Source organism: Panthera tigris, chromosome A1 (assembly GCF_018350195.1).
Source record: "Panthera tigris isolate Pti1 chromosome A1, P.tigris_Pti1_mat1.1, whole genome shotgun sequence".
NCBI classification, from domain to species: Eukaryota; Metazoa; Chordata; class Mammalia; order Carnivora; family Felidae; genus Panthera; species Panthera tigris.
This window is the reverse complement of record NC_056660.1, coordinates 20210627-20235948: the sequence shown is the minus strand read 5'-3', so window position 1 is coordinate 20235948 and position 25322 is coordinate 20210627. Positions and strand designations below refer to the sequence as shown.

The 25322-nt window shown below is 46.1% G+C and overlaps 1 protein-coding gene across 1 annotated transcript in view; it reads right to left on the bottom strand.

Moving 5' to 3' along the window:
* LOC102970885 (guanylate cyclase soluble subunit beta-2-like) overlaps nt 1-25322 on the bottom strand; it is a 59803-nt gene that overhangs the window by 9391 nt on the left and 25090 nt on the right. The window contains exons 5-12 of the mRNA XM_042998326.1: nt 15080-15240; nt 11548-11647; nt 10539-10688; nt 9362-9475; nt 8024-8127; nt 5817-6033; nt 3067-3387; nt 181-329 (exon numbers count right to left, since the gene is read on the bottom strand). Coding sequence (XP_042854260.1) covers nt 181-329; nt 3067-3387; nt 5817-6033; nt 8024-8127; nt 9362-9475; nt 10539-10688; nt 11548-11647; nt 15080-15240 — 1316 coding nt within the window. The remainder of the gene's footprint in view (nt 1-180; nt 330-3066; nt 3388-5816; nt 6034-8023; nt 8128-9361; nt 9476-10538; nt 10689-11547; nt 11648-15079; nt 15241-25322) is intronic.

The following is a 25322-nucleotide window of genomic DNA, read 5'->3' as shown; positions in this document are numbered from 1 at the left end:
AAAAGATTTCTGAAAAACTAAAATTGCTAAGATATCTCCAATTCCCTGTTAGCTGTATCTCCTCACCCCACTCCCATCCACACCAGACCACAGAGCAGCGAAGAGAGAGGCAAAGGAAGACCGATAACCGAGCTCCCACCCTGCCTGAGCGGGACACACACGCAGTAGGTGAACACTTACTTTGTAGACCTCGTGGACACTGGTTAATCTGTCAAACTTGGAATACATGGAATTCAGCATGGTCACTATCTGGATAGGTTGGCAGGCAGCACAGATGTTAGTAAATGTCACCACGTCACTGAAGAGAATGGTGCAGGTTTTAAATTCTCCTGCAAAACGTAAACTGAGCGTCAGTGAGAGCCAGGGATGTGGGATGATGATTCTCTGGATTCTAGACTCAAGTGCTCTCTGGGAACCAAATCTGGCTGAGCCTTGGGGAAAAGGAGCCGGGTCCATTCGGCCAACAGACACTCCCTGAGTGCCTGCTATGAGCTGGTCGTTGTTTGGGGAGACGCGTGCAACGTGGAACAGACAGCACCTCTGCCTCTAAGGTGCCCCCAGTCCAGTGAAGAAGACGTAGGAGTAAAGAAGCACCCGGTAAGGTGTGATGAGAGCCATGGCAGGACAGGAATAGGCTGGGTGGGCCCTGGCTTACAGAGAAGCTTCTGGCAGGTGGCCTGCCGCGGAGCCCGAACTACAGGAGATCCAGGCCGGGGCTGACAGAGACTGGTCGTCACGAAGTGGCGACTTCCACTATCCGTGTCTGGTGAGAGGGCTACGTGTGCTCAGCGCGTCCTCCTAACTCCTTGGGCTGCTTCCAGCCTTGCTAATTTTCATACAGCAGCCAGATGACCTGTTGAAGTCAGACCCTCCAATCCTGTGCCTCAAATCCGTGATTTCAACACACTGAGACTAAACTGGAAAATCCTTCGGGTGCCTGGGTGGCTCAGCCAGTTGAGTGCCCGACTCTTGGTTTTGGCTCGGGTCATGATTCCAGGGTTGTGGGATCAAGCCCCACATCAAGCCCCGTGTCAGGCTCCTTGTTACTTAAGATACTCTCTTGCCCTCTCTCTCTCTCTCTTTGCCTCTCCCCTGCTCGTGTGCTCTTTCCTGCTCTCCCCACCGCCCCCCCTCAAAAAAAAAAAAAAAAGAAAGAAAGAAAGAAAATCCTTATCATAGCCAGTAAGGGGTCCCCTCTGTCCCACCATCTCTCTGATCTCACGTCTCCATGCTCCCTGGCTTACTCCACTCCAGCCACACTGGCCTCCTTGGGGTTTCATAAGTGCCTCCCGCTTAGGCCCCTGGCACCTGCTGTTTCCTCTGCCTCTTTTCTCCAATATCCAAAGGGCTCTGTCTCACATCTCACACGTAACCACCTCAGTGAGAACTTCCTTTATCACTCTATCTAAAATAACAATCCCTAGACTCTATCCTTTTGGCCTGATTTCTGCCCCCAACCCCACAAGCCTTACATGGCATATTTTATGTGGGATTTTTTATTTGTGTGTTGCCTGTCTTCCCCACTGGACTGTAAGCTCCACGAGATGAGAGACTGTTTCGTACTCTGCTGTATCCCCAGCACCTAGAGCAGGGCCTGGCACATAGTAGATCCTCAATAAATACTTGTTGGATGACCAAATGGGTGACTGCTTGAACACAGCTGGGCATTCTCTGTATTATTTATACCTCTGGTAATAATCTCTCCTTCACGTAGTTTCCTCTGCCCTCTGGCTTCTGGCCTGCCATTCTCTCCTCATATTCTCCCTACCTTTCTGATCTCCTTGTTTTACACATTCCACTGGCTTTTCTTCCTCCTTAAATGATAGGTGTTCCTTAAGCTTCAAAACCTAACCCTCGTCCCTTCTCACCTCATGCCCCCTGACTGACCTTATTTATAATTCATAGAGTCGGTGTTTAACCACCACCCACACTGCAATAATTCCCAGATCGATAGCTTACCCAAGGAACTTTCTTCGAGCTCTCCCCACAATTCCTAGCTACCTACTGGTCGTGTCAAGTGGAGTATCCTACAGGCTGCGGTATTTATCTTGAGACTGCCTCACCTTTGCTCCTGCAATCCCGTTCTCCCAAAATGCCTTTCCCTGCTTTTCCTCTGAAATAAAGTCTCAAGGTCTAACTCAAGTGCCCTACACTTGATATATACAAACCCTCACAGCCCCTGCCTCCGGTCTCTTCCTTTCTGACGCCTTTTTATCGTTAATTTCCCTGGCGTCTGTGTTCCCACACCTTTGTCATGGAAAAAGTATGAATGTTGGAGTTAGACGGGCTTCTGATTAGTCTTCAGCTCTTTTACTCATAAACTGGGGTGAATGTAGATTTACTCAGCTGTTTTGGATAATAGCACCCCGCTCATAGAAGTGTTCAGAGAATTCAATGAAATGGCACGTCTAAAACCGTCTAACACAGATCCTGGCACAATAATTGCTCTTTAATGCACGTTAGTTCCCTTTCCTTTGGCTACCGCCACCCCTGTGAAATTATTCTATGTCTGTCAAACCCACAAGACTGTGACCTCCTTTGGGTCCTCGAGACCTGGCAGCACCCTGGCATTGAGTTAGTTTACCACACATGTCTGGGGGTGAACACGCACCCGTGACAAGTGGGAAGCGAGGTCAGAGTAAACATGGCATCGTTTCCTCCAGAAATGGCTTGCTCTCCCAGAATGGTCTTTAGAGGCCCATGATTTAGGTAACGTGTGGGTGTATTATGTCCAGCTAAAGAACTCTATTCGTGCCACTGACGAAAAGGCCAGTGTCAAGCCGTAGCTTTCGGGTCTTAGAGAACGTGCCATAGGTGGGTGAAGTTGACAGGCACTCTTACTTAATCCATGTTTCACTCTGGTATTACTTTCATTATTCTTGATGTTGGGAGAAGAAAACTGAGGACGTGCATCTCAAGCAACCTGCCCAAGATCATGCTGCTAACAAATGATGGACCCAGAATCCAAACCCAGAGCTGGCTGGTTTCGGAGGCTATGCCCCTAACCCCTGAGGCACACCGCTACTCTTGCCCAGGGGCACCCATGAAGGGGAGGGAATGCTTTACCCGCGGCGACCTTTTTGCCCTCCTTCAGCTGGTTGGCCACATGTTCCGGCAGCATGGCATAAAGCAAGGTCTCGGTTTTCTTCTTTTCTATGGCCAAGTGCTGGGAGAGGACCCGCAGCTCCTCCTTCTTCCTCTCCAGCTGGTTGGACAGCTCAATCTCTGCCAGCCGCTGCTGGTTCAGGAGGATGAGGTCCCTGGTGGTGTCGTGGGGGGCGATGTCAGACAGGTGCATCCGGTGCGCCTCCAGCTCTCGCAGGCTGCGGAGCTTCGGGGAGCACAGGTATATCACGCACCGCGCGGACTCCATCCAGATCATCTGGCCTTGCCGTCACGAGAGAAAGGTGACAATGCAGCAGGTCACCCGCCGGTGCTACAGCTCGCCAGATCGTCACCCACACAATATGCCCTCGTATCCACCGCACGGTCTCACCCGTTCCCTTCTAGCCAAATTTCTTGACAGCCGTCTGTCTATACATCCTGTCTCCACTTACCCATCTTCCCTGGGTCACAGCGCCTCTCTTTACTTGGAAGTGGCCCCATCCCTGGCTTCTGATCTACCTACTCCAATACGAGTCTATCTGTCTCTCCCTTACTGAGGCCTTCTGCTGTTGGATGGCGTTGGGCAGAACCCCCTCCCTGAAACCTCACTTTCACGGACTTCCCCGACACTTCTTGCAATTTTTCCTTTAGGTTTTTTCGCTCATTCCTTCAATGCTGGTGTTCCCCGGGGTTCTGTCTTGGTGTTCTCTCTTAGTATTCCACAACTGCCTCCGACACCATGCTGACAATGAATCTGAATTCCCAGAGAAACCTTGCTGCCTGGACTCAATGCATATTTCCTTAAAAACAGATCTGTTTATTATTTTATTATAAAAGTGGTACACATGCATTGCAGAAAATGAAAATGGCTGGAGACAATATTAAAAGTCACCCATAGGGGCGCCTGGGTGGCTCAGTCAGTTAAGTGCCTGACTTCTGCTCAGGTCATGATCTTGCAGTTTGTGGGTCTGAGCCCCGCGTCGGGCTCTGTGCTTACAGCTCGGAGCCTGGAGCCTGTTTTGGATTCTGTGTCTCCCTCTCTCTCTGCCCCTCCCCCACTCATACTCTTTCTCTCTTAAAAATAAAGATTAGGGGTGCCTGGGTGGCTCAGTCGGTTGAACGGCCGACTTCGGCTCAGGTCATGATCTCACGGTCCGTGAGTTCGAGCCCCACGTCGGGCTCTGTGCTGACAGCTCAGAGCCTGGAGCCTGTTTCAGATTCTGTGTCTCCCTCTCTCTGACCCTCCCCTGTTCATGCTCTGTCTCTCCCTGTCTCAAAAATAAATAAAAACGTTAAAAAATAAATAAATAAAAAATAAAGATTAATATTAAAAAAAATTTTTTTTAATTTTTTTTTAACGTTTATTTATTTTTGAGACAGAGAGGGACAGAGCATGAATGTGGGAGGGTCAGAGAGAGAGGGAGACACAGAATCTGAAACAGGCTCCAGGCTCCGAGCTGTCAGCACAGAGCCCAACGCGGGGCTTGAACTCACGGACGTGAGATCATGACCTGGCCCGAAGTCGGACGCTCAACCAACTGAGCCACCCAGGCGCCCCTAAAAAAATTTTTTTAAGTTACCCATAATCACACCGCTCAGATAACTACTAAAAAATGGGGTTCTCTGCCATCTTTTTCTGTAATCTGAATATTTCACTTCAATTTTATAATAGATATATCCTTCCATGGCATAAATGGAGATATGCATCATACTTTTCGCTGGCCACATTGATTATACTGTATTTTACTTAAGCAATTAGCTAGCACTGATTATGTTACACCCCTTTTATCACCCTATAAACAACATCGCAATGACCAAGCTTAAGGTAAGTCGTTGTGGATAATCGTGACAATTCTGTTAAGGATATAATCTTAGAAATGGAATTACTGAGGCAAAGAATATGCTCACTTTTAATGTTTTCGATGTGTATTGCTAAAACGCCCTCTAAAATGATTGTAACAATTTATACTCCCATCAACAGTGATTTTTTTAATTGCCTATTAATATTTATGCATGGATGTCTGCAACTGAACTCGTCTTCAAGCTCCTTTGCAAATGTTCTGTTTAATTGCTTCATCGCACATGCACTTGGTCTCTACTATGAGCCAGGCACACTATTCTAGACTTGGAGGATACAGCAGTGACCCAAATGGGCAAAGTCGCTGCCCCAGGAAGTTCACATGGGGTCTTTTCTGTTAATCACACCTTCACCACCCAGTTACCCGAGCAAGAAAGCTAATCCTTATCCTAAATATCCTCTCTCTTTTTCAACACCGACATCCAGTCTCCAACTCCTGCCTTAATTATCTCCTGAATCTGTTCCTCAGTTACCACCCCGGCGCCACAGCTTGCTGCACTCAACACTTTGAAGCTTCTCGCTAGGGATGCCTGGTGGCTCAGGCAGTTAAGCGTCTGACTCAGGTCATGATCTTCTGGTCTGTGAGTTCAAGCCCTGCATCCGGCTTTCTCTCTTCTGTCAGCACAGAGCCTGCTTCAGATCCTCTGTCTCCCTCTCTGCCCATCCCCTGCTTGCATGTGCTTTCTCTCTCTCAATAATAAAAATAAACAGTTAAAGCTTCTCACTAGTTCTCCCGGGGCAGCCTCCAGCTTTTTAGCCAGCTTTTCTGAAGAAATCAGAAAGCTCTGCCTGGTCCCTTTCCGAGAAATCTCCCACACTGCAGACAGCAATGGGAAAGGGCTGAGTTACTTACCTCGCAGTTTGAGTGCGGGCTGACTTTTCCATGCCTCAGGCATTCTTTCTCTTCGGACCTTCAGGACAAATTGACTGTTGATAAATTTGCAGATGCTGAAAATGTCGAAGGTAACTTGGGGATGAATGATGGAGAAATACTCATCCAATCGAATCTTCTGGTTTTGGAGTCCTGGGACATACTTCTGAATATTCACTCCAGCTTGCTTGACCCTCAGCTACCCACAGAGGACAGGTGTAAGACCGGGGAACAGAAAGCAACCCTCACCGTAAACTCTCCCTTGCAAATATCACTCCACATGCTTTGCAACTCACTAAAAGGGGTCAGTAATGGTCAGACACCGTGGAAGTAATAAATACTATTTTAAAAATCAAATCTGCAGCTCATCTCTGAAAGAGAAAAGGATAGCATGGGGTGTTCAACAGCAAACCTTTGACTGACAAGAAACAGAGGTTAAATGTTTCAGTTGGAGTAACAGTTCTTCCCCAGCTTTGTGGGACTTCTTAGAATTCATTAACAAAGAAACTAGCCAATTCTGTGACTTAGATCTGACACCCAGGCCCAGGTGAAGGCGTCCATCATGGAGGTGGGGAGACATCTTTCACTGCTGTTTCCAGGGAACACACGGAAGAAAGAAGCAAAGAGTACATAAAATATCCAATGCCCGCACAGGCTGTCCAGGAATACATAACTTCACTAACCACGGGCACTCTGTTAGGCTACAGAAATCAACTTAACATTATGGAATAACTATCATTAAACTTACTGTTATTCTATGCCCAAAACTTAAAAAGGAAAAGGAGATTTAAAAGTATGGGGTGATGGGGTGGGGGTGCAGGGGTGGTGCGCTTAGGTGGCTCAGTCGATTAAGCATCTGACTTCAGCTCAGGTCATGATCTCATGGTTTGTGAGTTTGAGCCCCGCATCAGGCTCTGCGCTGACATCGCAGAGCCTGGAGCCTGTTTCGGATTCTGCGTCTCCCTCTCTCTCTCTCTCTCTGCCCCTCCCTTGCTTGCTCTGTGTGTGTGTGTGTGTGTGTGTGTGTCTCAAAAATAAATTTAAAAAAATTTTTAATTAAAAAAAAACAGTACATCAGGGACACCTGGGTGGCTCGGTCAGTTAAACATCTGACTCTTGATTTCGGCTCAGGTCATGATCTCAAGGTTCATGAGACTAAGCCCCAAGCCTGTCTCCATGTTGACTGTGCAGAGCCTGGTTGGAATCTCTCTCTCCCTCTCTCTCTCAAAAAAAAAAAAAAAAAAAAATGAAGAGAAAGTACATCGGAATTTAAAACATTGATAATAGCAATAATAGTGTCCTCACGGCATTGGGGAAAAGCCAAAGTACATTACTTTACAATTCCCTAGTTGTTGAGGTCACAACCTGAGCCAAAATCAAGAGTCGAACTTTTAACGGACTGAGCCACCCTGGTGCCCCTCCCTAATTGTTTCTTATAAGAGTGTTTGATTTCCTCAGATCAATTCTTTGCAAGCAAAGATGACCCTCAAATGAGTAAATTTCATAGATTCTGTATCCAGCAGTCAACTGGCAGGTGATGATCCAAACATATCTCTGCATTCAAACAACTAGCAGAGAAAATCTCAATTACCTGAAGCCATTTTAATTGATTTTTTAACCAAATTTATTTTACCTAACTGCCTTTGAAAGGAGCTCATAGTCACTTCGGTTGACATATATTTCATCCAAGGAAACTGATAACAACCAAACGTTTGTCATTAATGGTCATCGTCACAACTCCCACGGAACAGTGGCATGAGTTGGCACAGCCTTCTCCCCTGCCTTCAAGATGCAGAGGGAGAACCCTACTGGGACTGAGACAACCGCAGTGGCCACGAGGACGGTGAGGGATCACATCTAGAATCTCACCCTGCCATTACCAACTGCATTCTTTTGTCTCTTGGCGTCGTGAACTTTGGTGTCACTTCCTTTTTCTCTAATGGCAAACCTGCACTCATCAGTGCAGACCCCTTGCTGCTGCCCCCCCGCCCACCATACCCACGGAGAAGTTCCAACATTCTAGTTTCTGGAGGAGGCCACAATGAAAAGGAAGCCAATGGTCATGCCAGGCTAAATCCTAGTCTCCCAACCCCTGGGGACTCCTCAGGGACTTGACATGAAAGACTATACGACATACTCCCTTCCCAGCTTAGCCCCAGTCCAAGCTACAGCGGGAAAGGGCCTCTTACTGATTCATCAAATACAATGTGGAAAGGAAAAGCATTGCAGAATGTCTTCTGTTCAATCCAGAGACGCTCGGGATAAACGGGCACAAAGGTGTTCACGAGATGCCCTGGATGTAGAAAAAGAGAGTCCTGTTCAGAGGCCGTTCACGCCACCAAGCTGACACAGAGCAGAGCTTGGGGTAGTGTCTTAAATGTTTCATGGCCACAGAGCAGTCCCCACTCTCTATCAGAGGCCCCCTTGGCGTCTCCAGATGGCCACAGCGATTCTTCCAAATTAAAACAAACAGAAAACTTGCTACTGGGTTAAGAAGCACCGCCCCCCCCAGCCCCTGCCAAGTTTCTGCCCGCCGCTGAAGAGTCTCTGGGCCAATTGAGTACGTCTCGCCAGGAAAACAGAGCCGGCATTGAAATGGTGACAGCCAGACAATGAGCTGGCGGAGCAGAGCGTGTGTGCCCGGCCCAGCGTCAGGGACATTTGCCATGGAGCTTTTTAGACTGACAGTTTTGGGTGGCACATGAAAATTTAACCAACAGCCCTATTTGGCAGGGGGTAGAGATTCGAAATGGAGCCTTTTTGATATGAAAATCTCCCAGACAAAGGATGTCAATTGCGTGTTTGACTCGCTTGCCATGGCTTGAGGGACTCAAAATGCAGCCTTTTGAGCCCTGCAGACCTCCTCCCAGATGCATGTCACCGTGACCCACAGGGCATGATGGGGAGGGCTCTAGCTCCCCGGCTCCCCACAGGGCGGGGCTCTCATTCTGGCTCAGCCATTAGGTGCTGATCATGAGACGGGCTCAGTGTCAACAAGGGCGCCTTGAAAGCCTGATGCCTTCATTTTTCACATGGAAGATGGGGGACCTTGTTCAAGGTCATTCAGCTCCTGAGGGACAGAGCCAGAGATCTGCTTTCTTGGCTCCTAATCCAGTGTCCTTTGCACTACTGGATACTGTGGTTATTAACCACAGGCTTCCTGGCCTGAAATGCATCCCAGTCCAGAAGGCCTGAGAAGCTGTAGAAAATTCACTGTTCTTGAGAATATGTCAGTAGTCATTCCTCCTTCCTTTCAACACAGTGACCAATTGGGACAGATTCCCCTCCTCTCTCCGGTGGCTTTCCCTGACTACTGGGGAGACTGTGTGTCTGTGCCACCCAGCGCAAATAAAAGGGGCAAAGGAAGACAAGTTAGAGTCTGATGTTTGAATGCGTAAGACCATGCCCGCCAAATCCAAGCTCTGCAGAAATCAGTGACGTCATCATCATAGACGACTTTGCCCAGTTGTGTGCACCAAGCAATGATTCTGCTCTGAGAGCCAAGGTCAGGAGAACGGCCGACTCACCTTTTCCGAACATGACTATACTTCTCACAACTTCCCAGTGGGATTTCTTCACAGGGCAAACAGAGACACTCAAATATTTCTCCTTCATCCTAAGGAAAGCTGCCTCCAGGGCCTACAGGTGGCAGGGAGAGAAGCACACGTGTCTGATCATGTGACTGGTCGTGTAACTGGAGACACACAAGCCCCTTCTGCTGTAACTGGGACCAGAGGAACAGCAAGGCCTTGCAAGGTCATTGTTAGCAAGACATTGTTATCCCCAAGATTTTTATCTAATTAATCCTCATGTTGTTTCTCTGCCAAAGGCAGCAAGAACTTTTTTTTTGCAAATCTCAAGACAGGGCTGGCAGAAAAATGACACCTGACCATCTTGTCTTCTTGTGGTTGTAGATTCTGTAGCAAACAGGCTCTGAGGTGGGCTTTGAATGCTCTAAGATATCAACACCGTGGGCTCCAGGAACCACAACATTATCTGGATATTTGTATAAGCTGTGCGGACACAGAGAGCTGTGTACCTAATAATGTAGTACCTAAATAGATAACGTTCACTCCACAAGTTGCAACTGAGGCAGCCAATCCCAGGATGGCACATTGACTCCAGACTCCTAACTGGCCCCAGCTACGGAAGTGGGCACTAAGGACTTCAAAAGGTCAATTTATTTTGGAAGGATTGCAAAATAAGCCACCAAATCCAAATTTCCGGCCTTTATATTGGTGTTTTCAGAGGTGAAAATGTTCCAGGCTAAGTTTCATCCCAGAATACTTCCCAATATTTATCCAAGTTTTCTTAACCCAGACGTTCTCAACGAGGAATGATTTTTGTCCCCCACCCCTGCCTTGGGGATACATGGTGATGCCTGGAGACATTTTTGATTGCCACAACTGAGGAGCGGGGAGCGGGGGTGCTATTTGCATCTAGTGGGTAGACTAGCAATGCTGCTAAACACACACAGGACAGGCCGTCATAACAAAGAATGATCTGGTCCCAAATGCCAATAGTGGAGATCGAGAATATCTGCCTTAAATCCACTATGAGAAGGTCCATTTGGTTCTGTTCTTTGCACAGATTGTTCCAAGACCGGTAGATCCACTAGGAGGATCTGTGCTTTCTGAAGACATAGCAAACCCAATACCTCTTGGTCCCTCTGGATATCCTGATTGCCTTTTAACCTGTTTGGCTTTGCCCTTCCCATCTGGCTGTGAGACTTCTGTACAACCAGAAACACAACATGCTCTTTCTTTCCTGTCCTCTCCTCTTCCTTATTCATGCTGAGGATATCCATGGTCACATCAATGTCAAAGAAGTCTTTGGCCACAGCCTCAATGATACCTGCAGCAGAAGGACACCTACTGATGAGGGATGGCAAGAGGCAGTTATGTCAGCCAAAGTCATAAAATAATCAAGTTATACAACTTCAGATGAACATTCCAGGGTTCACTAAGTCCAGGCCTTGCATCAAGACAGGCAGCATACGGTAGATTAATAAAATTCAAAAATAAAATAACTTACAGGTAGAGGTTTAAGTTGTACATGTCTGGATACCAAATATATCCCTGCCACTCTAATTTCTAGCTCAGCATCTATTCATTTGTTTATTTCAGGAAGGCATTTCACTCACTAAACAAACACACTCTAGAAATAATGTAAACAATGTTTAGTTGTAAAAGCATTAAGGATCATGTTTTAAAAAGAGGTTCTCCAGAAATCTATCCCTGGGTTATAATATAAACATGGGAAAAGCACGCATGAAGATGTTCACCACAGCACTGGTTACAATAGCAAAAGAGTAGCACCAACTACAAATTCAACAGTGGGGCCTGGTCAGTTACCCTATGAAATACCGTTCGGCCTTTGAAAATGACTTTTAAAGACCATGTAAAAACATGGAAGGATGCTTTCTCCATAATGCTGAATAGACAAGAAAGGTTGATACAAAATAATATATGCAGAATTATCATAACTATGTAAATACCTAGTTTAAAATGTTAAAATAAAAATGGAAATTATTCCTCCTTTTGGCACTTTGGGAACTTATTTTAAAGGCTCAAAGACTTTGGAAGTAACGGTCAAGACAGCAAAGACTCAGATTATGGAAGAGCTGGTCGGCTATTAGCCATCCTGGAGAATTGTGAGGGGACCATCCCCCAGAGGCCTCGTAGCGGTGGGACTGGTTAAGACATTCCCATACCTGGTACGATGTGGCACAGACCGCTCCTATCAGAGTAGTAATGGAGAAGCATTCTCCCGTCTGCCTCTCTCTCCACGCGGAACGATGGTGCGTTCATCTCCTAACCAAAAGACACGAAGTGTTTTCTCTCAGTGAACCAGGTTGTTTAAATTATGCTCTTGAGGCTTTGTGAAACAACAGTGCTTACCCATTACAGCACACAGAACTATACCCCCAATCACATAAAATCCACTATGGTTTTGGGCACCCTATGTCAGGAATTTGATATTATCTCTAATTCCCTAACCCACCCTAGATGGCAAGTATTATCTCCCTTTTAAAGAGAAGAAACAGGCTCAGTGGAGTCAAGGGTAAAGGAAGGGAGGAACAATGTTTGGACCCCAGTGAGCCTTCACCACGCGTGTTGCTTCTGCCCACACTCCAGGGCGGGGCCAGCGGCCCTGCTCGGCCTGTGACCCAGGGACCACGGGCATCTTCACCCTCAGAAAGATCAGGCGCTCAGAGCAATTTGGAGAGGCGTTGCTTTCTCATCCTGGAAGTAGGATGCCGTCTGCGGTCTAAAGTCGCTCATTTGGAAAATCAAGATATGTCAGAAGAGATCCTCTTTCTCTAAGAATAAATGTTGATGCTTAAGTATGCACCATCTCACGGTAGATGTACGTCAGGAAATAAGGATGGAGACTTCACCTGGGGGATCCCCGAGAGAAGCACCTTTCTCCCCGACCTGATGTGCAGGCAGCTGAGTACCCCGGCTTACAGCTTGTGGTCTGAGCGAGGGAAGAGTTTAAGGAGCTGGGCTCCTACCAAGATCTTTGCTTCCTTCTATGGTGGGAGGGTTTCCACTTAAAATGAGCTTCTTTTAAAAAACAAATGTATTTTATCTTTCAAAAGCATATACATAGAGAAAGTATATGTTTGTATGTATGTGTGTTTGCATCTTGATTAAATCTTCAGAGGATTTGAGGTGGCACATATAAAAAGTATGAAATAAACCAGGAGATTAAAGCCTATTTCAAAAACTTCCATCCAAACTCTCCACCGTGAAAAAAATAACCAGAGTCCAGAAGGGGCTAAAATGAAAATTCGTATGTTCTTGCTACCTTGTCTCCCCTCACTCGTCGCCCCCAGCCGAGGCTGCTTCCCAGAGGCACTTCCCAAAATTTGTGCTTTTAATTCTTCTGGTAAGTGTATCTGACTCTCTAAATAGTAAGATTGTACTTCTATTTCTTAGTTAAAATAGTGTCTTGCAAAAGTAGAGAATCAGGGAAAAGGGAAAATAATGGGAAACAGACCAGAGCATGGTCTTTGGAAACAGACACGTGGGGTCATGTCCTGGCTAGGCCACCACAACCCAGCAACTTGGGGCAAATGTTTGACCCTTCTGGACCTGTTTGCTCATCTGTATTATGAGAAAAAAATCAGAGTACCTAATCTTGGTGTAAGGAGGACAATTCAATGTTTATAAATTACTTAGCCCCACACCTGCTTCACAATTAGCACCCAATGAAAGTTAGCTTAAAAAAAAAAGAAAAGATTAAAGGCACAGCTACAACCAGAAATGTATGCCTTAAGGCACTGGCAAATTACTAGAGGCAAACGTAGAGAAAAGTCAGCATTACCTTATTTTATTTTTGCTTAAAGAGACAGAACGTTCCGTCCAGCGTAAAACACTACGGAGCTACCAGGTTATTATTGCGTGTATTTTATTACGGCTTGCATATTATAACACTGATATATTTTATTCACCTCATTATGTGCAAAATGTCCTCACTTCCACACTGAGAAGTTCTCTTCTTTAGCATTGACTTTGGCACGGGAAGGAATGACCGATGATTGCCCCAGAGGAAAGGTAGTGGAGCTGTGTGCAAACAATGGGCGGGGACTTCAGACCCTCGGTCCCATTCACACTTATTCACAAGAGTGGCAGTAATATGGTAACTACAGTATCTGGAGCACATCCATGAATTAACACGAATGGGAGACTATTAACATTCTCCAGAACCGTGACTTGAAATATTAGCCAAATTTTCAGACGAAAGATGTCATATTAAGGAATCTTATGGGAGATTCTGGAAGGAGCCTAACTGTACTTCTTTGTGTCTAAGTGCAGTGCTGTAGCTAAGAAATTGGAAAGGAAGCTGCCACATAAATTATTGTAATTTTTAAACTGGCTGTATTGAACAGAGAGAAAAGAGAAAAGAAGGAAGTTATTATTATTTATGAAATGCCTTCTGTAAAGTGATTATGACGCTGGGGACTTCCACATGTGACCTCTTTGAATTCACACAATATATGAGATAGGAGTTTTTTTCCTATTCACTCCTCTTTGTCTCTGTGTTTTCCCAATGCCTAAAATAGGGCTTATTACAGAGTAAAGCCTCAATACATATTTATGAAATGAGTAAAGTGAAAAAATCAAGGGCCAGAGAGGGCAAATAACTTGTACAGGATCACACAGCTAGTAAATTGCAGAGCTGGTCAGACAGCGCGGTAGGTGCATCTGACCCCATATCCAGGGCTCTTGCTATCCCCCTTGCGTAGCTCCCTTCATTGACAACAGGACAGACCCACCTACTCATCCTGTCTGAAGTCAGTTAAGGTTTTTCTTATTCCTTGAAATATGGAGAAATATTCCATGAAAAAATTGAGAAAATAATAGTTTTCCCATTGAACACGTATAAGGGTGCACTATGGTTGATGAGTCACTTTAGCACACACAACCCCATTTTACCCTCACGACAACCCTTCAAGGGTGGTTAGGAGCATTAAATATAAAAATAGTGGAGAAAGAGCCTGGTAAACTATAAAGGGCCCTAAAAATAAGTACAAATAATTCATATAAGATAATAAACTATTATTAAAAGCTACGTAAATGCCCGTTTGCCTTTCTAATAAGGCTGTTTCTTTTCTAAAAAAGAAGAGGAAGTCTAGGCGTTTAAATCCCCAACGATGCCTACAAACAAGAAAGCCAAGGAATGAATTCCAGAAGGATATATCCCAATAGGGAAATTAGTTTCTTAACACCTCAGGCGGTCACCCCGCGGGTTAATCAGCATTGGATGGTTTCCGACTCTGGCTCTTGGCCCTATCAAATCTTTGCTTCTGATACGTGAATAAATGAATCTGGCTACCGAAGCTATTTCTCAGCTCCATCAAAGCCGGGAAACCTGAGGGGAGATTTTGCAAGTCCACTACAACCTGATTGTTTCCCCGTCTTGGTCCCCACTGTGATCAGTCTTCCAGATCTAATTCCAAGCCCACACCAGCGACTGTCAGAATAGACCATCCTCTGTCACAAAGCCAACCTCTTCAGCTTGTCCCTCATTGGTTGTTGCCGGCCAGTTAATAAAAGTGGCCCACAGGTATTCATTTTCCATTCCTTTCCCCAGGGGACTCCTGACACCTCGAACCAGGGATCCTGCACGTCCCTTCCAGCTGCACCCCTCTCGGGCCTTGTGGGAAGATGGCCCGGAACTCCCACTGGCATTTGCTTCGTCACCGAGCCAACAAGACTGGACTCAGATAGCCTTACCTGATAAGATAGTGCGAGGTAACTGTGGAGGGCATCTAGGTTTTCAATAAACTCCGTGAGGTTTCCTCCCAGTGTCCGTAACATCCTATCGTAGCCAGACATCTTACAGAATTTAAAGAAATATTCTCCAAAGAGTCTCAGAATGGCTTCCATGGAGACACCTGCGGAACCCAAAGCACACCCCCAAAATAAAAGCACCTGCAAAATGTTTGTTCTCATTCTGGGGGTCTTCAGTGATTCCCAAAGAGTTCAAATCCCGGCTGTGTGATAACACGACTGAACATCTCCCTGAGGTTTTGCTTTCGCCGTCAGTAAAATGCCAATAATGACATCCCTGTCTCGGGGCCACAGTGAGGCACCCAGTGCAGCCCCGGCGTCTGGAAGGTGCTCATTAAATGTGAGTTCCTCCTACCCCTACCCCAATCTTTTCTGTGGTCCCCGTGGCATAAATCCCTCTCCGGTCCAGAAGGGGATGGGAAGCTGTCGTATTCCCATGATGGCTGAGTCTGGCACCCAGAAGGAGGCTCGCCCTGGGCAGGGCAGTGTATGGTCCTCTGCGGTCTTCCCTACCACCTCTGGACATCTTCAAATACTATGGCTTTAAGCAAAATAAAAAGCTATCTCTGAGAAAGAACTAATACTGCGACTACAGAACAATACTGACAAACTTATCTCCAAATACCCGCAGTGGCTTCCCCTTTCTCTCTCACCCTCTCCACATCCTGGCGTCCCTGTGGGGTGCACTTTTCACATCGCATCCTTCATAAAGATTTCTCTGAATATCCCACATCACCCTGAGCACCCTCCCGAAGTGCAGCATTTTGTTTTCTTCCCAACTCTGCGATAACTCTGACGGGCGATGACCGCACACGACACGTTTTCTGGGCTATACACAGCACAGGTGCTTGATACATACCTGGGGGCAGACTTGTAGCTCTAGCTGGAGCTGCTGCCCCTGTCTGCACTGTTGCAATAGACAGCATGTGATCGGTGGCTTTCTAGAGGGGCGGAAGTGTTTTTTCAGGATGTTTTATAATTCCCGAAGCACTCAGTCATTAAAAGCTCAGTAATCAACATCACCAATTATTTTGCCCAGTGCTTGCCAGAACCTTGTAAGGGAGATGATCTTATTACCATGTCCCCTTTCTGAGGGTGTCAGCTTTGTAAATTCACCCAAATCACGCAGAGTGGCAGAGTTTCTAAGTCTAAATTCGGTAATTCCCAGACCAAATCCCATAGCCCCTGGAGCAGCAATGAAATAAGAGGTCTCACGCAGGGTGAGGGCTACTGATGGGTTGTCATCATTGACACAGGAGACAGGGCGTTCACTGATGCTGGTGGCCTGGCACATCTGTGAGAGAACACTCTCGTATTTCCTGTGGTATGGTGACACTGGTAGGTCTTGGGGGCTGGAAGAAGGTCTGGAATGCCCAGGTTTATGGGAGTCCTGAGGAATTCACAATCACCATAATCCTTGGCTGGATCCTGTGATCCTCTGGCTGGATCTACAATTTACAGCAAGGGGCTTTCCAATTTCTTTCTCAATGTTCAAACACACACAATTGAACTATGTGTGTAAGAGCAATCCTTACACGGGTGGCAGGGGACCAGAGAAGGTCTGGGTACTTCCCAGCCTCTACCTGCTTCCAGAGATGGTCTGAGCAGCTCGTCCCTATAGCTCATGTCCACACCTAGACTATTGGCCAGATAATTGTTCTGCAGTCTGAACAGGGTAGAGTCCCCACTGAGTTGGCCTGGTCTTATCAGGGATGAGTTACACATACATCCCAAGAATGTATTAGCCAGCTCTTTTGAATCTAGACAAAGCTTGGGATGGCAGGGCAGAGGTGGTAATGGCTTACGTTAACTGCCTCTGTTGGGTTCTCTGCTTGTGGGTCCATCCCTAACTGGATGCAGGCAGGCTTGTCTATAACAGCAATCAAGAGCCACCTTCTAAGCCCCAAGGAACTGAGAAAAATTCCACTCAAGTCCTTTCCGCTGCCTATGAGTCCCTGGGAGGAGAGATCCTGAAAAGTACACGGACAGGTGTGGGATCGTTCCTTCCTCTTCCCTCCCTCCCCCACTCCTTTCCTGCTAAATCTAGCTTGTTCAGGCTGAGAAAAAACAGCTGTGCTGCGCGTCCCCCAGCCTGGAGCTCTAAGCAGGTGCATCCTGTTACCGGCCAAGAAAGCACACGTCCCAGAGGCCTCCTTCTTCCGGGGAACCACGCTCAGGAGGACTGGGCTGTCAGCAAGCAAGGTATAGTAAAGTGACGGTGGCAGGCTTGTGTAGAAAGAGCATCTGCTTGACTTTTCTTTCAGGTCTTTAAACCTACAAAACTCCACGAAGATGCCCGTTCCAGACCCTGTTATTTTGTTTCTGGGCGCCCAGCTCTGTTAATAGGAAAGGACGGCTGGCTCGGAGACTGTTGCTTAAACACGGATCTCGGGTTTGGTTGTGGCATTTTCCATCCGTGCTGGGTTTGGGGCTTCTTCTCAGATTCTTGACTGAGAATGTTTGTCTAGCAGAGGACAAAGGTCACTAAAAAACCAACTCCTGTGTTATGTTGTTACACAGTTTCATCTCTGTGAATTTAGGATTGCGTGAGTTCTCTTAAGTCATAGGGAGTCAGGGACAGATAGGAAATGGCAAGAAAATGTGAAAACTGAACAAGCCATAGGTGCCTTAACATATTTTTTAAGAGTGCACGTGAGCATGAGCAGGGGAGGAGGAGAGAGAGAGGGAGAGAGCGAATCCCAAGCAGGCTCCACACTGTCAGTGCAGAGCCTGACGCAGGCTTGATCTCAGGAACCTGGAGATTATGGCCTGAGCTGAAATCAAGAGCCAGATGCTTAACTGACTGAACCTCCAAGTGCCCCCATATTTTTTTAATGTTTATTTATTTTTGAGAGATAAAGACAGAGCATGGGCATGGGAGGGGCAGAGAGAGAGGGAGACACAGAATCTGAAGCAGGCTCCAGGCTCTGAGCTGTTGGCACAGAGCCCAACACGGAGCTCGAACTCACAAACCGTGAGATCATGACCTGAGCCAAAGTCAGATGCTTAACTGACTGAGCCACCCAGGTGCCCCGTGTTTTTTGATAGTGCAAAGGAGAATCTGTAGTATGCTTAGTATTTTATCTTTTGTGTAACAAATCTGGGGAAATAAGGAAATATGCGTCTATCTGCTTATTTGTGCAAAATTAAACACCAGGGACTATTGAGATGACTTACCTACAGGGCATTGGTGGGAATGAGGTAGAAAGGCTAAAAAAAATTGTGGGGGCTGGGGGTCTGACACGTTCTGAGCATAACTATTTGAACGTTTTGGTTTGGGGAATCATGTTAATGACTCGTACAGTGAAAATAAAGAAGATAAATACAGTCAATAAAGATTGGGAAAACCCTGAGATAGAATACAAACAGAAACAGATGAACAGAAAAGTATTTGAACAGAATAGTTTTGAATGATCGAATTACCCAGGAAAAAAAATTAACCCAGTGACATTTGAACATAGGATTCAGACTGCTTTGTCTTCGGGCTAAAGACAAAAACAAAACCAAAAATTGACTGTAGTTACTACGTTTCCTTCCCAAGATGGTGGTGAGCAATTCTGAAATAACTTCCTGAACATTTGAGGATTCATCCTATAAATAAATATACTATGAATAATGGGGAACAGGTTCCTCACTGTGTGAGAAGGAAGTTACAATTATGGAAAGGGGAAGAACAGTGAAGTCTGTGGGAGTAAATTAGCAAATCTACCATAATAAGACCACAGGACTCGTCATGGTTTTAGTTGGTTGGATGGATGGGTGTGTGTGTGTTTGTGTGTGTGTGTGTGTGTGTGTGTGAGAGAGAGAGAGAGAGAGAGAGAGAGAGAGAGTGAGTGTTCAGATCTCCTTGCAGAAATGGCAGATTTCAGGTCTGGAACACGGAAAGGATAAGGTGAGCCTATAACATCTAGTCATGCCAGAAAGTTAATAAGTAAAGGGGACCTGGGTGGCTCAGTTGGCTGGGTGTCCAACTTCGGCTCAAGTCATGAAATCACGGTTCATGAGTTTGAGCCCCACATGGGGCTCTGTGCTGACCGCTCAGAGCCTGGAGCCTGCTTCAGAGTCTGTCTCCTTCTCTCTGCCCCTCCCCCGCTTGTGCTCGCTTGCTCGCTCTCTCTCTCAAAAATAAACAAACATCAAAAAAAAAGAAGTAATCAAAGAATGATGATGTGCCTAAAGTGGAAGGGCTCCCACGGGATAAATCTTGGAGAATTTGAGCATCAAAAAAATAATGAAAGCAAAGGTCTACAACCTTTTTAAAAAATAAGAATCCAGAGTTCACACTGCTACAAATAAATGGGAAAGAGGGAGAAATTCTTCTTTATAGTATAAATCCAACTAATAAACATAAAAAATGATGTACCATTTGGTCACCATAATTATGGTTTCAGGCAAAAATCACCAATGAGTACTAAAATTGGGGAGGGAGGGGTTTGAGAAACAAGATATTTTCATAGTCTCGATGTATCCTCTCCCAAGCTACTGAATTTAAAAGGGAAAGATAGGAACTTTCAGTAGAGAAACCTGGCAGATCCCACCTTAAGCAATCAAAGTTAGTACCCGTAATGGGACAATGGGACAAATGGACATCGTATACCCCCTGCTCTAATGAACTGGGAAGGACAAAATATCACTTCTGTGGTCTTCCTGCCAAGAAAGCATAACCTGAATTGAATCTGGAGGAACTGTCAGATAATCTGGAATTGAGGGGCCTTCTACAAGATAGCTGACCAGAACGTGCCAAAGACACGAACGTTAAAGGACACAAAGAGAGACTCAGGGACTATTCCAGATGTCAGAAGTTGAAAGAGATGTGACAGCTGAGATGATCCAAGGTTTTCTTTTGTTCTGAAGGATGTCATGGGGACAACTGGAAAAATCTCAATAAGGTCTGCAGATTAGATAATAGCCCTACACAAATGTTCATTTCCTGAGTTTGATAGTTGCACTGTAGTTATGTAAGAGAATTTTTTAGGGATACCGAGACATCATATCTGTAACATACTAATGATTCAGGGAAAAAAATACATAGATCCAGAGAGGAGGATAGAGCCAATATAGTAAAATGTTAACATTTGGGCAATATAGATGAAAAGTATATAGGAATTCCTTGTGCTATTCTTGCAAACCTCCTGTGAGTTCGAAGTTATGTCAAAGCAGAAGTTTTTGCTGATTGTCCTGAAAAGACCTTAGTAAATCTAATACAGAAAGACCACAAAGACCGCATTTATCCATGGCCAGCTGAGATACAGCTGGATTCTGGGCCTCTGTAATATTATGAATTTTGTTAGGTATAATCAAGGCATTATGATTATGTTTTAAAATGTCTTTATCTTGTTAGAGACTCATACTGAAATATTTATGGGTAAAATTATGGGAAACCTGAGATTTGCTTTAAGACATTCCAGCAAAAACAAAACCAGAAAAAGGGTGGAGGGACCAGAGAAATGAGACAGGATTGGTGAAATATTCATAATTATTGAAGCTGGGTAAAGGATACAAGCGCTTGAATGTACAATTCTCTCTGCGTGTGTGTGTGTGTGTGTGCGAAACATTCTATTAAAAGGGTTGTTTGGGGGGTTCTTTTAATGGAAGACATCTTTGCTGGAAGAAAAACAGCTGTCGGGAAATGTCCATTTTCTAAATGCTTGCCTTCCTAGAAGTATGGAGTCTTTTAAGAAGCTTTTCAATTGGAATGATATAAACTCAAATGTTCTGACTTAACAAGCCTGGGTCTTCAGCAGCACCAGGAAATGTTTACTTCTTCCTGGTGACAGCTCAAGGGACTGGAAAGAGAAGAGGTGGGCTGTCCAGGGGACAGGATACCCTCTAAACCCCGAGTGGGGGCTCACAGGCAGAGGGAAGCCAGAGACACAGCTGCCTATTCTGGGCCTTCTGGGCATGGGGTCCACCCTTATAGGGACCCACCTCCCATCACCCAGATACAGGCAACAAGAGCTATTCCTCTAAGGGACCCACCTGAGGCACCCAGAGAAAACACGTGTTCTTCCACAAGACAGGCAAGTATACGCGGTATGTTTTACAAAATTTCCCATCGAAAATGGGCAGTTTTTCCCCCAAGGCTTATGTATCCAGAAGAATAAATCTTCAGATGTCTGGAAGGAGCCCTTCATCTAGCATACTCTCCTCAAATAATATCACCTAAGCCAGGCATGAGATAATGGGTGGGAGAAATCTTGTTGAGTAGGAGAAAGGAGTTGAAGAAAAGCAGGAAACAGCTACCCACAGGTTGCAAGGAGGAAACAGACTCTAAGCTCGGAGGGTTGGGGTCCAGAGGTAGCAATAAGTTTACCAGGGCATAGAGAAAAGGCAGCTTGGCTGTGGACCACACCAGCTCAGGCGGGAGGTCCTCTGCGGTGATGAAGCAGTCTCACATAAGCCTTGTAGGTAACAAGTTGCCTGCTTCCTGGCAAACTTTGGAACAGAGAAGTTGGTCTAACCAGGACTCCACTGGGTCGGGCTCGGGGAGGGGGACAAGGAGAGGCGTCTGCTCCATTGAGTATCCAATGAAGCTGTGTCAGGCACTTTGCTCACATGATTGTGCTTCATCTTTAGGATGGCCCTCTGAGGTAGGGGCCGTAGGCATCGTGGCTAATCACCGATGGGGGATTTGCCCTACGTTACGTTACTGGGGACGGTACGGCCAGGGGTTCTACCCAGGTCCGTCCGACCCCAAAGTCCTTGCTACAGACCTGGTGCCCACCAGTCAGCTGCTCCTCTAGCCCGTGTGCTTCAGCACGGGGCTCGGAGCCAGGACGCCAGAGTTCAGGCCTTCTTTTTCAGTTAGTCACTTTCCTCGGTTACTTGTCCCACCTCCAGGGGTTGTGGGAAAGATCAAATGTTATAATGCCTGATTTGGGGACTTTGTAAATTTTATGGTGTTACTCTTCTTTTAAAGGAAGTGAGTGCAGAGAAGGCTTGTTGGCATTTGCTGATAGCTAACTGTTGAAACACATTTTACTATTGGTTTCTTAGCAAGCAAAGTCTAGACCGACACAGCTGTGCCAAATGGCTGTTGTGTGTTGTTTTGCATTTTGTCACTTCAGATCACTAATAACCCACTTACACACTAAGTAGGCACTTATTCATGTACAGAACAATGCCTTATGCAATGCTTAACCTGCCATCTGGTCCCATCCTGAATTATGCTAATGGAAAGCACAGAGCTATGCAGTGGCAGAATGGTCTGGAGAAGGCCCAACAATTGCTTAAAGGTAGGGAAATTGCATTCTGGAGCTCACTCAGAAAGCAAAGCATGGACTAGTGGTAACTAGCATGCTTTTTTCTTTGTCTAAGGGAAGAGTTTGTCTCAACTGACCAGTGTATTTTGTTAAACAGTTAAATGTCCTTCCTGTAGACTTCCCCACCACCGGCAGGGCCATGTTCCCTCTCTGGCTCATGGAATGTTATGTGTATGTATGTATTTGTGTGTGTGTGTGTGTGTGTGTGTGTGTGTGTGTGTGTGTAGAGAGAAACCATACAGCCCGTGTTTCTCAGAACTATCCAGATTCCAACACTTAGGCACATGTTCATTTGATTTTGCATCCTAAGTTTTTATTTGAAAAACGCATTCACCATATGTATATACCCCTTCAGGTATAGGCCAAGAGATGTTATGGAAATAAGCAACAAGAAGCTAAAGAGAGAAATCTCAGTGATAGACTTTGGCTTTGGGTAGAAAGCCCCACACACTATAAAATCTCTAAAAGTCTATAAAATCATTGCTGCCTCCAAATATATTGGTTGGTTTGGAACTATGAGCGCCTGAGGGCAGGTATGGGAAGGCATCTCTCTACTAAAGGTACTACCACCCCAAACGGTGTTCGCGTTCACACAAGTACAAAATGGCCTGAGTGTGATATCAGACATAGGAAGTGTTTCTTTCCGGAGACGTAAAGCTTACTTGAGCTCCTAACCCAGTCTGCTTGGGCTACTGTAACAACATACTGTGAGCTGGTGGCTTAACAGAAACTTACTGACTCACAATTCTGGAAGCCAGAAGTGCAAGAGTAAAGTGCCAGTGTGGTCAGGTTCTAGCAAGAGTTCTCTTCCTGGTTCCTCATCATGTCCTCACATGATGTGGGCCTGGGAGTGTGAGAGAGAGAGAAAGCACACACCCGTGCTTCCTGACAGCGAGCGAGCTAGCCATCTGATACCTCTTTCTATAAGGGCACTAATTCATGACCTCATGTAAATCTAGTTATCTCCCAAAGGCCCCATCTCCAAATACCATCACTTTGGGGGGAAGGGCTTCAACATACGAATTCGGTGGGGGTTGAACATAGTTCGGTCCATAGTAGTTCTCAAATAAAAAGGGATTTAAAAAAATCTTGAAAAAGATCCATTCTCCAGAGAATTAGATGACAAACTCGTTTTTTGCAAAAGGCAAGTAGTAAATATTTTCAGCTTTCCAGGTATCTGCTGCAATTCCTCAACTCTGCCACGATGACACAAAAGCAGCCATAGACCATATGTAAACAAATGGGCACAACTTGAGATTTTCCTCACAAAAACAGGCAGGGAGCCAGATTTGGCCACCGGGCTGCATGTGGTTTGCCAATCACTGCCCAAGGGCCCAGAATATTATACCACAGCTGTTTGAGGTGAACAGCAGAGCTTATCTCTACTTTTAAGGGACAACAGCCAGAGATACAAGACATAGAAATGTCCCTGCCTCCCTTCCAGAGTCACCATTCTGTTTACATCTACTGAGCACCCGCTTTAGGACACGCATGTTGCCAAGTGTCTCACGTTTGTTGCCTGATTTGATTCCTTCCTTCCCCATGACCATTTGAAGTCAGTATGATTTCTTTTTGAGGAGGCAATCAACTGTCAATGAACTTTTTTAAGTTTATTTACTTTGAGATAACACGAGTGAGTGAGTCAGGGATGGGCAGAGAGCAAGGGAGAGAGAATCCCAAGAAGGCTCCACGCTGTCAGGAGCTGCCCAACGTGGGGCTTGGACTCATGAATCGTGAGATCATGACCTGAGCCGAAAGCAAGAGTCAGACCCTACACTAACTGAGCCACCCAGGCGGGCGCCCCTGTCAATGAATTTCTATCACTGGCCCAAGGTCACACAGCTGACATGACAGAGCAGAATCCAACCCCTGGCCCCCATTCTAGAATATCGACAGGACCCCCTTTGACAGCGGGCTCGGAACCAAACGGAAACTGCGTGATGTAGCCTCTACAGCCCCCTGCTGCTGAGATCCCTTGAAAGCAAATCAAGAGAAGTCTGAAGGAGAGCTTCATTCAACCATCCAGTTCAAGCTGTACTGCTTTTTTATTTCCTGAACTCTGTCAAAACTCTAGCTTTTCAGGTCAATCTAGAGTCACCTCCCAGTACAGAACTCCCACCTCATGATTTTTATTCTTTCTGTGGGAGAAAAGTAACCGGATGCTCCCCTGACTTTAGCTGGGAGAAAGGTGGCCATCGTAAACACTCAGACTTGCCTGGGGGCCCACAGGACTATTTGAGGGCCAGGCCTCACATATGTGGGGTAGAGCAAATCAGAATAAGGAAGGGGTCTGCCTGCGTGGTTTGAGAATCATATTTAATACCATAATCACATACTTTAAAAGATTAAAAAGCAGTGTTTAAGGAAATAAACCACACAATCTCTTTGGCAGGTGTGTTAAACAAGAAGGTCGAGAGGTTCACTCTGGTGCGGACAGGCTGCTGGGTGATGGGCAGGAAGACTGCTACCCAGGAGGTGAGCCGGGTCTAGAAGGTGGGTCTCCAGGATCCCAGCCCAGGGCGAGCCCCACAGCACTATGAAGAGTACATACCCTGGGGTAAGACTCCTCCTGAAATCCCGTCCCCACCTACTTTTTGATAGCCCAAGCTCCATGTAAATTCCCATTGGCATCAACTGTAGGAGAGGCAAGGGGCCCAAAGGAGCCCCCTAAAAGCAGGTTGGACAGGGTAGAGGTGGAGTTCGCAGGTGTTGCTGATACAGCCCAGGCCCTGGCCCATCTTTTTCATAGAAACTCTCTCTGTGAACCTCTTTGGAATGGGGAATGGGGGACAGGTGCTCAGCTATGATTCTGAGAAGCTACATGAGTGCTGTCTGCCAACTTCCTTTGCCTTCCTTCGAGGATCACTGCAGGGGGAGGCTGTGCACTGTCTTTAGAAGGCATCCAGGAGATGTTGCTGTTCTTG